The following is a 14094-nucleotide window of genomic DNA, read 5'->3' as shown; positions in this document are numbered from 1 at the left end:
TTCCCCCCTCCTCCCTTTTATTTTTTGGTCATATCATCCATCTTAGCTGACCATTGTGTCATCTTTAGGTCCTTAGTTATATTTTATTTCCTCCTCAGCTCTCCCCCTCCTCACCCCTCCTCCTTTTCTTTATCTTTTTGATTTCTGCTCTGGGGACCGGCATTTGAAAGGCATCTGGCTTTTTTCTGAAGGGTCTTACTCACGCACGCTGCATCCTATTAGACGCAGACAGATGCACAATAGCAGGGTGGCACTGCAGCAAAAAGAAAATAAATTCATTAATGTTAAAAACTGACAACAATAACACTTTGCTCTCCAAAGCTACAAAGAGCTGAGGAGAAACAAACAGAGAATGCCAGTCCTGTGTGGGTTTCTGTTGCTCGGGGATGACGATGGCTAACAAAAAGTCTATCGTCATCCCTCCACCTCCTCATCTCCTCATCCCCTATTGTACGTCTAATCTATTTGTGAGTGTGAGTGTGCGTTAGGAGAGTGAGACTGATAAAGAGAAGCTGAAGTATGACTGCGAAGAAAGGCTAATGATTTCACCTCTGTCCCCTCTTTTCTAATTTACCCAGTCAGTGAAGTATGAACTTTGCAAAGCATCCATCCTAACAAATCTTTTTTTTTACTTCATTACTCAGTGTTAAAATCTTTTTGTAGTTCATGTCAATTTATAATTTACTTTGTTAGCAGGCTCGGCATTTAACACGAAGTTCAGTAAGCGAGCTGACATGTTTAGAGGTTTTCTTGAATTGTTGGGTATCTTTGAGATTCAGATTTTTTTGTTCCTCTTTTGATGAGTTTAAAAAGCTGTGAAAAAACATCTCCAGTGAAGATCTTAACACTGATTATGAATTTTTAAGATGTAGATGTTTTGCACTGTATCCCCAACATGCTCTGCACCTCCTCAAACATCCCCTTCTCCCTTTTTAACAGCTGCCTTCCTCCCCCCTCTTTCTTTACCCGCTGTTACAGTGGGAGTGGGAGAGCTCACTGCTGGCAAGAGACGTCAGCCGTCAAATAGGTTGAATTTCCCCTTCGTGTGTCGGGCCTGTGATTCACTTTACTTCAAAAGCGAGTTGGGATGAGTCAGACTCGGGAATGGCAGCTTTGGGAGCGTCCCTCCCCCTCCTCATCCACCCCCCTGTGCCATCTGTGAGCTCTCCTTCTCCACCTGGAGACACACACTCACCTCTGTCACACAGCTTCAAGTTTGGTTTCTCGTTAAACTATTTATAGCTCGGCGCTGATCGCACCTCCCTAACACCATTTGAAGGATAAGATGCAATTCTGACCACTGACAAAAAGATTATCAGGATGGATGTCTGGACTGAGCTGCTGTCTGTGAAAATCATCAGTCAGCTTGAAGTCATCCTCAGACTGAATTATAGCAACCTCTGTGTCTTAAAACATCTGAGGGAAATGGTTTGAGAATCAGGGAAGATACTGCTCTCACCGTGAAGCTGTAATCAGCCAACCTCGGAGAGAGAAACAAACTTGCACACATTGTAAAAATCCCCCTGGGAGCACGACTAAATACAAAAATCAACAAGTGAAGCTTGAAGTTTATCAGAGTTGTGTAATACTGTGATAGTTATGGCCAGATTTCCCATATCCATAATGAGACTTCTGTCACAAACAGTGTGTGCGAATCACTCACTGCACTGTGTATTATAGTTAGGGTCGTCCATTTTATTCAATTATCTAAATTTTGTGTCATTAAATTTATATCGACGACTCCCCGCAGTAATTCCATCCACTGCATGAGCTTTATATATGCAAAGTAATAAAATTAAGTAATTTAGCTCAATTCATTTTAATTTTTATGTTGCTAAATTACAACAACGAATGAACCATAAAAGTGAAGTCGAAACCTTAGACCCTATCCCTGGCTTTTTTCGTTATACTAGCGCATGCTAACACATTCTCTGCTCCGGGTTCATATCATTAACTGTATATTAAAAATGGACATCACAACTGTAATGCAACCAATTGTTTTCTGGAAAATAATTTTTTTAACGCCTCTAATTTGGCATTTTGACTGTCAACCTTCTCTGCTGATCAGCTAATACTGACTGCTAGCTAGCTAGCTTAGCTAATGAGGTGCATCTGTTATTTACTTAGCCGTACTTGGGATGCTAATTTGGCTAATTTGGCTAGCAAAAGACAGGGTTAAAACAAAATAAAGAAAACTACACAGCAACGCCTTTTAGTAGAACCAAAAGTGTGGGCTGGATATGAATGAGAAAACTATATGATCACAATGTAGCCTTGCCTGAAGTATACTATGCTGTATTGTTTGAACTACAGCTTACAAAATGAAATCATTCTGTATTAAGGAAGACTTTAAATTTGCAACTCAGACCATAAATAGTTCTTTAGCTAATAAATCAAATTAGCAGCAGGATAATTGTCTGTAAAGATCTATAATTGATTAATTTTTTCCAACCAAAGGTGTCCCCCCTGCTGGCCAGTATAAAGAATGCAGGTTTAAGGCAGTTCAAGACTGATACCTGAATATGTCCATCTTTTATATAGAACTAATTTAGCTTACAAATATGAGGGCGTTATCAATCACAAGATCTTGGCATAATAACTGTATTTAATACAAAGCAATTATGCTATACTTAATTAATACCAAGTAAACATAATGTGTTGTTTACCAGAATAATGAAGGGGGGCATTAGAGAGAATTCACTAATGTTGCACTGCTTGCTGTGCTTATAATGGCAGCTGGTGTGCACGCAGGACAGCAAATATACCTTGATTACTATTTCTCCGCAGGGAAGCAGCGCCTCGGGGTGCAAAAATAATCAGCAGAGCTACCACATGTAGCGAGCTGCCTGGGCACACTCCCACTCTTTATACCTGAGTCAGAGGCAAGAAAAACCAAACACATCGCTGACTCAAGAGAACCCCTCCTAATTGTGTCCCTGTAAGCACTTCATCTGTCCTGCGTGCATACATGAACGAAGCAAAAACTATGACTGGAAAAAAACTGAGATAAAGACTGAGCATGCCCAGAGGTTTCCCTCTCTGCTGCTTATTTTTTCTCACAATTAAACTTAACAGTCATTAAAAAAATCATTTCACAGACGTGTAAAGGGAAAAGGAGAGTGAGAAAAATCTATAAGACTATTACATCAGTCTGATTCTGCTGTTACACCTACCCAGGCTTTGGTACATTTATGCTGAATGGGCAGTGGACATGAATGGTTGCTTTTACAGCGACTGCAGCCCATCAAAATGCAAAACTCTGTTCCCTGACACGAAGCCGACTTGTTATATGAGTAACCACAAACCTCGCTGTGTGACAGAGCGCTCTATGAGTGTCCTGTTATTGTTCTACCTGTAGGTTGTTTATTGGCCAGATTTTAACCTTAGATATTTACACATGCAATGATTACTCGTTGTCTTTCTAATTCTTTGCTAATCTCAGGTTTCTATCTGGCCTTCTAGGACATCATCATCTAAGCTCCTCACTAATACTCGCTCTCCCTTTCCTCCCTCCTCTCTGTATCCCATCACCTCTGCTCTTGATATTTTCATCCCGTCATGACACTTTCACTTCCCACTCCCCGTCCTTCTTCCCTCCCTGCCCTCACAGATGCCCAGCCCACAGAGGCAGAGACGGCCGTGTGGAACCAGGTCAGCGCCGTGCTGGAGGAGGCTCACGGGATCTTGGCCGAGCTGCAGTCCTACAACGGAGCGGGCCAGGAGATACGAGAAGTGAGCATGAATCAGTCGAGCCCCCACTGCAGCATGGGGAAACTAGCGCTCATGTGTGATGCCAGGGTTGGAATTCTGCCGTGCAGCAGGCACCGAATCTAAATCCAAGCAGAAACACCAGAAACATTTCATGCAATATGTCGTTTCCATAAATATAATCAGCTACAAAGCTGGTACACTGGTCCTGATGATCACATGGCACACAATTAACTGTCTTCAGAAACATTAATGAGAACCACTGCTGATAGCTTAGCTGTCAGGATAACTACATTTATAAGTGCTGAATCATTTCCTTTCCTTGCATCCTAACTCTGAGGACACAGATACTGTATGCCGGGGGCTATAGAGAAGATAATGTATTATTAATTCCACAGCAGAGAGAAACTGAGGAGAGTATTATTACCAAACCTGAGTAAAGATAACTAGAAATATATCTTTAGTGATAACATGCAACCAACAGATATCCTGCTCTGCATTTTTTTTACACTGAGGCATTTGTGAAATATTAATCTTGACTAAATATGTGTCAGTTTGCACACTTTTCCAGGACAGAAATGGGAACATTTAGATGATCCGGGTTCAAAAAGTCTTCTTTCATATTGTTGGCAAATTGGAATAAAAGGGTTTTTTTTGCAGGAGGGATTTTGGAAATCTGTGTTTATCACTCCATAACAGCCATTAAAAAGTCAATTTTCACTGTGTTTTAGCAATGAAAGGGGCCATAAATCAGGCTTTGAAGGGCTATATGAACAGCTGATTGTGTAAAAACCATCAGGATAGAGACAGAACAGTAAAGCTGTTCGAGTGGCGCTTTTTGGCTCAGAGAATTAGAAAAACTCATAGTTCTTTCTTTTTTAAAAAAATTGGGGATATCTGCTGGCAAAAGAAAGTGCCGTCACAACAGGATTATATGTCTTATATATTCAATAGAATAATTTACAGGAAAACAAATAATGACAGTCATAAGGGCTTATTATGGAGCTGATATGTATTGATTTGCTGCTGAAAATAGCTCTGAGCAAATGCACCAATTTCCTCTTGTTTAAACAGCTTTAAGCACTGAGTTAGCCTCTGCAAAATGTTTTTGTGCCCTATTTAAAGATTTACACCAAAAGTAGGCGCAAAACGAATATATATATCCACACAATGCTGACTTTGACAAATTTGATTACATGTAAATTTTACCTCTAATTTTTTTTATAGGAGTACAACATAGAAGGCACATTGGCTTTAATGAAACTCGAGGAATGACTAATTAAAAATGAATAATAATTTGAAGAAATAAATGCTTGATTTTATACATTTCAGTTACATTTTACCCAAAATAATTATTTAATGTTTATGAGGGCAAATAATTGTTGTTGTTTTCTTTCAGTGTAAAGAAATTGAGAGTTGGGATTAACATGTTTTGATTTGATTTATTTATTGATTGTTATTTGTTGATGCAAAGAAATATAAACCATTTATACTTTTTCTTATCATATTGATCAGGTGAGATTATTTGAGGCCAATTTGAGTGTGTGATACTGTGTGTGAGATCACTGGTCAGAGGAAAGGACAGGGAACAAAAAAGATGGCAAGGTTTTTAAAAGTAACATCTGTCTGTTACTGGGCTGCAGGCCATCCAGAACCCGGGCGACCTCGCTCTTCAGGAGAAGGCCTGGAACGCAGTGTGCCCTCTGGTGGCCAAGCTGAAGCGGTTCTACGAGTTCTCCCTCCGACTGGGTGAGTGTGGCCGTTGCAGTCTATGAAAGCATTTCAGAGAGTGATGTAACCCCATCTCTGGTGGCCATGTTGGAGCTGAAAGCATCTGTAACATGAACCTAAAATCTAAAGAGACGGCATTTGCTGTCAGCTGCTCATTTATGAGCGAAGCAGGGTTGTCAGCTGGGTGGATGTGCTGCAGAGCCAGAAGAAGGCAGGAAAATGAGTGGAGATGAGGTGATGGGTGCACCCCTCAGATTAAAGTCTCTGTCCTCTGTTTATCTCAGTTTGAAACAGCTGTTTTGGTATTTAGCATCTGTGCTTCATTGCACAGGCTAGAGCTGATCGTACTACAGCACTAGCTATTATACTGCTTTTTCTTTTGTTGTTTTAAAATTGGCATCTTTTCAGCAATTTCAGGATGTGATAAATCCTGTTAAGACTGACTGATGAATGCAGTCAAAAGTGTCCACGCCGCATATGTTACCTTAAACAGGAAGGAGGTCCGTTTAAAGTGATAAAAACGGGCCTTGGCATTGCTGAGAGCTCCATCAGCATTGTGCCTTTCCAGGCTTGACAGCATTCCTCAACAAACACACACACACTCACATTCATACTCCATGATGTCCTCTCAGCCATCTCTGCAGCATCCTGACCCAGCAGCAGCCAGGCAGCCGTTGCTACGGAAACAGTGGTCCACAGTGGTCCAGCGCGGAGAGAAAGAGAGAGAGTAGAGAGAGGAGTATGAGCAGAGAAATAGAGTTCAGCTGCCGCCTCTGCGCTGCCTTCCAATAATACTTTCAGTCTCAGGGACATTGTGTTCTCAGATTACCATACAATGGGAGCTGGCCAATAATTGATGATAATGTCTGGCGGCTAATGTAGCTATGAGATTCAGTACAATAGAGATCACATACTTCCATCATGCTGAAGAGAAAGGGTGGCAGTATGTCCCAGCACCACCTTTTGCTTTATAGTTATTTGATCAAAGGGGGAAGTAAGGGGTGGAGAGGTCCAGTTTAACATTAACAGCTGCTGCATCTCTATAAGCTGTCAGAGGATGGAGATCGTGCACTCTGTGCTCTCGGCAGGAGCGAGACTGGGGTATCAGCCCAGGGCCTCAGATGAAACAATTCCATGTTGTATTTATAGAAGGCACTCGTGCATTTTTAATGCAGAGGAAGGGATGGAGCCCCAGGAGCTTTTGCTTCTGAGGCATCAACACCACTGTACGTACAGCCTCTGGAGTCCGGCTATGGAGTGTGATTTGTTGCAGACTTAGTTTAACATCATGGATGACACGGGTGGGATAACCATGGCCACTGCCTCTGCAGTCACAGCCACACTCAAGCTGTGTGAGCAGCTGTAGCTTGATCTGTGAACATGCAACATGCAGTCTTTGTTTTAGCAAGGAGCGCTCTGTTAAGCCTGTGGTCACTGAGGGCAAATAAAATCCTGCTGAGAGCCTTAATGAAAGTGAAACTAGCAAGACAATAGCAAGGAGAGCATGCAAGTGGGTATTTTGGATTTCATGCTAAGCAGAAAAACATTCATTATGTTCACCATCACGACCGATGTCTGTTTACCAGTTCAGGGAGGTACTACTGCATTTGCTTCCAAAAAAATAAATACATAAAATGTTGGACTGATCTGCCTCTAATCATCTCACTCACGACCTACAAACTGAAACTGCTCCCTGAGAGCTCTGCCTCGAAGTGTAGCTAAATATGCAACATTAAAAATGCAACAGACATGCTGTTTCAAATCCCGTGGCTCCACTGACTGTATATAAAAGATGGAAATTGCCACTGTGACGAAACCTGTTGGTTTGTTGAATTCAATTTTGGAACTTTATGCAAAGAGTAAAAGTATGGAACATAAAACTTCTTGCATGTCCTCTTAGGTCACGAGACTGCAAATAGTATAGATCTGTCAAATTGTGTATAGCATATAGTGTTTGTGGGAGCTGCCAGCCACAAGTGGCCTGTCTGCTGAACCGCAGTCTTCAAACGTTCTTTCTGCTGTGATAAAGCCATTTTGGTGTTTATACCGTGATAAACTTGACCCCTTGTCCCAGGTGCCCACGCTGAGCTGTTGCATAAAGAAATAAATAAAGAAATTCTTTCCTTTGCTGTCAAAAATGATTTCAGTGTAGAGGCAGCAGTCCTTTACTAAATTTACACCTTTGTGCATCCTAACGGGACACACATCAGAGAAAGACTTTTAAGGCTCATGCAAAATGTAGAAGACACGCTGGTAATGATTTCCTTTTAGGAAAGCAGCTTTTCCGTTCGCATACTTTCACTTCCTCTCAAGCTTTATTTCTCAGACCAACTGTTTGGCTCCAATTCTAAATTTTTGGACACCTGAATAATACAATAATACAGAGAAAACATCCAACAATCAAACAACCCCCCTTTGAGCAAGCACTTGGCGAAAGTGGGAAGGAAAAACTCCCTTTTAACAGGAAGAAACCTCTAGAAAAACAAGGCTCAGGGAGGGGCGGCCATGTGGTGTGACTGGTTGGGGTTGAGGGGAGGTAGATAAGACAAAAGACACGTTGTGGAAGAGATTGATGACAACGATGATTAATTGTATGTATTTTAGAGAAAGAAAAAAGAAGAAACACTCAGATCCTGGCTAGATTAGAGAGGATTACATAAATCTGACCAAACTAAGATAAAACAGCCAGGTCCTAGCTGGACTGGATGAATTTCTGACTTGGATCCATTTGCAGAGAACGCCTTGCGCAGCCTGCTGGAGGCGCTGACGAGCCCGCCGTATGCTCCCATGCAGCACCTGGAGAGAGAGCAGGCCTTGGCCAAGCAGTTTGCCGAGATCCTCCATTTCACCCTCAGCTTCGATGAACTAAAGGTGAAGGAAATCTTTGTTGTTGTTGTTCTAATTACAGCCCTCAGATGCTGACCTTTACTGTACTGAAACATCAATACGGTCGTTGAGCAGCCTTTGTGAAACTAAATGCCACCTTCTCTCTCGCCGTGCAGATGACAAATCCAGCCATTCAGAATGACTTCAGCTACTACAGGAGGACCATAAGCAGGAACAGGCTGAACAACCAGCAGGTGAGGCAGGCCTGGCTCCGGCTGTTTGCACTGCATACATGATCAAATGGTTCAGCGCGGCTTCAGTTCCCCTCTTTAATCATTAATGAAGTGGGGGTGTCCGTTTCCTTCCAACGACGCAAAGACGTGTACAATCAATATTTCATCTAACTTTCGAGTTATACAAATTAACACCAGGGTTGCCTCCATCATTACGCTCTCCTTTCACCAGCTGTGTGACATGATTATCGGATCGTCTGAAAACAAACGTTTGTTTTAAGTGTGACATCTGTTTTGTTTCGGCGCGCAGCTGGAAGCGGAGAACGAGGTTAACAACGAGATGGCAAACAGGATGTCGCTGTTCTACGCCGAAGCAACACCAATGCTGAAGACTCTGAGTAACGCCACCACCAAGTTTGTCTCAGAGGTACACGTCATCCACTCACTGCTTACATGTGTTTATGGCTTAGTCCACATTTCCAAGAACAACATTCCAATCAATAATATTGAATAAAGTAGTGGTGACACAATTCATCCTCAACAATGAGTAAAAGACCAAAAGTATTCAATGCAGACAAGGTTTCTGGTAGTATTACCCCATTTTTTGGATAAAAGTCAAATGTAGCTCTTTGGAGGATAATTCTACCAGCTGTAATTCAGTGAGTGAATCTGATCAGCATCATCCCTTTAAATTTAACTCGATGTCTTTAGTGTAACCTAACACTGACCAGGAACACCACAGCTGCTCTGCACCAGTCAGCCATGTCAACACAGCACTGTAGACCAGGGGTAGGCAACTCCAGGCCTCGAGTGCCGGTGTCCTGCAGATTTTAGATGACTCCTTGATCCAACACAGCTGATTTAAATGGCTAAATTACTTCCTCGACATGTCTTGAAGTTCTCCAGAGGCCTGGTAATCAACTAATCATTTGATTCAGGTGTGTTGACCCAGGGTGAGATCTAAAACCTGCAGGACACCGGCCCTTGAGGCCTGGAGTTGCCCACCCCTGCTGTAGACTAACCACTTTAGCAAGTTTCTTGAATTCTACTGTATTAATTTGCAGTGAAACTTTCATATATGACAGTAAGCAGGCCCCAGCTGATGGGGGATAGAGCTGCTCCAAGTGTGGGGCGACCAAGCAAAAAACAAAAAAATAAAATAATGATTTTTATTTAGAGAAATTAAAGAAACAAGAGTACTAGATGTCTCCTGCTAACCTGAGAGCAAATGAAAGGACTGGGTTGTTAACTGCTTTTGGGTTCTAAAGAGGGGCTAACCCAAGTTACAATGACCAGTATAAAAGGGAGTCCTGTTTCCCTCACTGTGGGGGTCTTAGTCGTAGACGTGGTCATTGTCAAGACATCTGGGTGTAACTAAAGTAGAGTCAGTAGAGTAAAGTAGAGTCTGTCAGCACAGAAGTGAAGCTCAATAAAGCGAATAGAAGAACAGAGCCCTCTATATAGATTAGATCCGAATTACTGTGTGTCTCTATGTACAGTCTGTTTTTGCTGTGCTTGTAAGAAAAAAAACAAAACCATATACTTCCATGGTACACTCGAGTCTTCACCTCAGGCGGCCATGTTGAACTGCTGTGTGAAACATCCGCCTTCTCCTGTCAAAACACAGTTTTACGGGCGAGGCAGCAGCCTTTTGCTAACTTTACACCTCAATGCATCCTGATGGGCCGCACGCCACACGGAGAAAGACTTCAGAGGTTCGTGCCATATGTAGAGGGCGTGCTGGGGATGAACGCCTTCCAGCATAGCAGCTGCACAGTCCTCAAGCTTTTTGCCCTGCTTTGTCGCCACCTTGTGGCAGAACATTTTGGCGCAGGCAGTGCAGTAAAGTGTAGAGGACTTTCTCACATTGTCCGCTCATCCAAATGGAAGCCATTTTTACATCTTCTTTCATTTCCCTTTTGTCTTTCATCAGAATAAGACCTTGCCCATAGAGGACACCACAGACTGCCTGAGCACCATGGCCTGCGTGTGTCGCGTCATGCTGGAGACTCCGTAAGTGCTTCTTGTCTCCCCATCTTCTTTCGCTCAGTCCATCTCCTTGAATGTCAGAATCCTAAATTCGAATTAACAGGCTCTTTCACTGTGCCGTATAATATGTCAGTAATTCAATAGATCGACGCTCAGAGTCCTTCATGCTAAATGTGAAATGTTTAATCTTTATTCTGTGTGTCTTTGTGTGAAGAAACTCTCATCTATAACTTGTTCACTGGTATTTGGTGGACACCCCCAACCCCCGCCGTGCCCTCTGTTAAACAGAGCAAATATTAACTCCCGTTTTTGTCCCAGGGAGTACCGCTGTCGGTTCACCAACACAGACACTATGCTGTTCTGCATGAGGGTGATGGTGGGCGTCATCATCCTGTATGACCACGTTCACCCCGTCGGGGCTTTCGCCAAGACCTCCAAAATTGATGTGAGTACAGCAAATACTTGCATACTTTGAAAATAATGGCCCTCTGTTGCATGTGTAAAGCAAAGGAGGTTAATCTAGTGTACCTGAGGGGTCCTGCTAAGCCAACAGTTTGGTTAGGCTGGTCATCAATCACAAAGCTTTAGTTGACCAGTTGCATTCATTTCAATCTCCATATTTTTATTACTGAGCTCCACCAGAGAAGATCTGCACGACTCAAAGCTCAGAATAATCTTTTTATGTCATAACAGCTCAGATTATCTGCTCTCTGGAGCATGTTTGTAAAGAAGTGTGATGAGTGTTGAGTAACAGACCTAGAAAAAAATGAAAATATTTAAATTTTGCATAAGATGGATGGAGTTGTTAATAGCTGGGTATTGTGAGCATGAATGTAATGTGGGCTTTGTTATGATTGATGCAAATCCATTAGCTTCAAATCCCCAAGTTTCATACCAAGATGAATGCCTCTCTTAAATGTTTTTGTCTTTTTCTATCCATTTATTACCAGGACAAACTGATAATAAGGAATTACAAATAGACGAGCACAGAACTGATACACGCTGTCCTTTATCAGTGACCCACATCTTCAGCTTCAGTTAATTGACGTTGGTGGGCATTTGTTCATGCACAGCTCTCTTTAACTCCTGTTGCACTTTGATTGCAGCACATTTTCTTTTTCAGACCTTTTGTTGTAGAGTTGCTGCTGTGCTTGGGAACCAGCTGTTTTGACAGATGGCCTCACATTTGACTGTAGAGTACTTCAATATACAGAGGAGCTCATGGTTGACTTAATGACAGCAAGGTGTCATTAAGGGCTGCAAAACAAGCCCAAGTCATCACCCCTCCACCACTGTTCTTGACAGTTGGTTATGGGGTGTTTGTAGTGATATGCAACGTTTGGTTTTCTCCTTTCTGCGCATTACGTAGTGCTCTCCACCAAAGTAGAGATATCAAACATCTCCACTTTGGCCCTGTCTGTCCAAAGGGCATTGTTCCAGAAGTCTTGTGGTTTATTTGGATGCAACTTTGCAAACACAAGACATGCTGAGAGCAGAAGCTTTCTCATGGCAAACCTTCCAGTCAAGCCGTACATGTTTAATCTTTTTCTAACTGTACTGAATTTTAATGAATGCTAAAATTTAACATTCTAGCCGAGGCCTGTAGAGTCTGAGTTGTCAGTCTCAGTTTCATTTATTTGCTGCATTTCATTATAGTTCATCTGAGTGTGTTTACAGTAGATAAAAAAAACCACCAAATCCTGTGTAGGTTTAAGATGAAAATAAAAGCTAACACACACACACTCGTAACTGCAAGCCTGCGAGAACTTAGTCTGTTTTTAAATGCATGCAAGGATTTGACTGACCTCACATCAGCAGGACAAGATGTTCTGGGGAGCTAAAAGGTTCATGAGAAGGAATTCAAAGGTAATTCTGTAGTCAACTGGGAACCCGTGAAGTCACTTCAATAATGGGATAACATGTTCACATTTCTATGTACATGTTAGGAGTCCAGACAAGTTAAAGTTGTCCTACTGATGATTCGGATAATCCCGGTAGCCGAACCTGCTCGTGCTCGATATGAAAGCTTGGATCAGTTTCCCAGAGTTGGTTTGAGAATTTTTAACTTGCGGGATATTAAGTTCCTGAATATGATACAAAAAGCTGTGATCACTGTCCGAAAACGACGCCATGGTTCATGGTTCCTGACCTGCTCACCGAGTTTCAGAGAAAAGGATGATGCATTTAAGACGTAGCTCTTGGGTTTCTGTGCAGTTTCTCTGGGCACAGGATGGTCTGATCTGGGGTGAATTTAGCTTTTATAGAGGTGTTCACACTTCCTGTTGATCAGTTAGTCAAGTGCATTTGATTGGCGGCGCCTGGCTGCTACTTGCCCTCGTAACTCCTAAGAAAGCAGTGAGGGTGTACTGAGACAGGAGGCTCTTGACAACATTTCATAAATGTGTGCACGTGAGTTTGGGTTTTTTGCAGCAGCAGTACCAGGACATGATGTGATGTGAGCCCGCTGACCTTTCTCTAATGCCCTGTGTTGTCTTTGTGGTGGGCAGATGAAGGGCTGCATCAAGGTGCTGAAAGAGCAACCGTCTAACAGTGTGGAGGGACTCCTGAACGCACTGAGGTGAGTATGAATGTAGAAGAGTAGAAAGGTACAAATCTCCTCCTCCTTCCTCGCTCTGAATAAATGTGAATGTGACATGAATGTGCTTCTGCTTCTTCAGATACACGACACGGCATCTACACGATGACAGCACCTCCAAACAAATCAGGGCCCTCCTGCAATGAAACAAAGAAGAAAAAGAAGCGACCAGGAGGGGAGGAGGAGGGGAAACGAAGGAGCGCACTTGAAGGAGGAGGAAACAAACGCTGATAAACCTGTTTGTTTACAACGAACAAAGAGAAAAATCATCTCCGGGGTTAAGTGCGACCTGATGACAATAAGAAGAGGAAAATAATTATATATATTGTCAGCTGTCCATCATTCTGTCTCTCATTTTGTAAAGTAAGAAAAGAAGAAAAAAAAAGAAGCCAGAAAAGAAGATATAGATATATATTAAGAAAAGTGAAACACTGAGCAGCAGGTGAAGAATAGGTAGGATTAAAGAGGAAGCTATATTGGAAGATTTAAGGTCAGAACCAACTGAAAGTGTACGAAACAAAAAAGGAAGAAAAAAAAAAAAAGAGGGTTAATGTTCCAGAAGTAGTCTGACGAGTATTTTTGCACACACTTTGAAAACATCTCCTTCCCCAATGAAATCTGATCCCAAACTGGTTCCCATTGCTTGAACTGGAGGGGCTCTCCTTCAGCTGCACTGGTCTCCACCGACGGGTGAATCATAAAGCAATGTGATGGATACACTCCGGAGATTTGCTTTTACCCGTTTCACTTTCTTTCTGGTGCAGCTGGAGGAAAGCAGGCAGGCGGAGACGGGACGCCTCTGTTTTTGCCCCGATTTCTTCCTCATCATCCATCTATCAAGTATATGCTTTTTTTTCCTTTAAATTTCTCCTCATCACCAACAAAAATGTAAAAAATAAATAAATAAATAAATAAAGAGCCGCCCGTGTCGTGTGCCCCAATGCCGTTTATGTTCCTGCACACAAAAACCATCTTGCCAGCTGTCTGGCTTTACTTGAACTACGTCCTTCA

General features: G+C 42.4%; 1 protein-coding gene across 4 annotated transcripts in view; it reads left to right on the top strand.

Moving 5' to 3' along the window:
• fam49al (family with sequence similarity 49 member A, like) overlaps positions 1-13625 on the top strand; it is a 39391-nt gene extending 25766 nt beyond the window's left edge. For all 4 annotated transcript variants that reach the window (XM_026155870.1, XM_026155873.1, XM_026155872.1 and 1 more), the window contains 9 exons: positions 3611-3732; positions 5352-5457; positions 8174-8310; positions 8442-8519; positions 8809-8925; positions 10432-10511; positions 10806-10932; positions 12995-13065; positions 13166-13625. In XM_026155870.1, the coding sequence (XP_026011655.1) occupies positions 3611-3732; positions 5352-5457; positions 8174-8310; positions 8442-8519; positions 8809-8925; positions 10432-10511; positions 10806-10932; positions 12995-13065; positions 13166-13229 (902 nt within the window). In that variant the 3' untranslated portion in view covers positions 13230-13625. The remainder of the gene's footprint in view (positions 1-3610; positions 3733-5351; positions 5458-8173; positions 8311-8441; positions 8520-8808; positions 8926-10431; positions 10512-10805; positions 10933-12994; positions 13066-13165) is intronic.
• The last annotated feature ends 469 nt before the right edge of the window (positions 13626-14094 follow it).

Source organism: Astatotilapia calliptera, chromosome 22, assembly GCF_900246225.1.
Source record: "Astatotilapia calliptera chromosome 22, fAstCal1.2, whole genome shotgun sequence".
Lineage (NCBI taxonomy): Eukaryota > Metazoa > Chordata > Actinopteri > Cichliformes > Cichlidae > Astatotilapia > Astatotilapia calliptera.
This window is presented reverse-complemented; position numbering and strand designations above follow the sequence as displayed.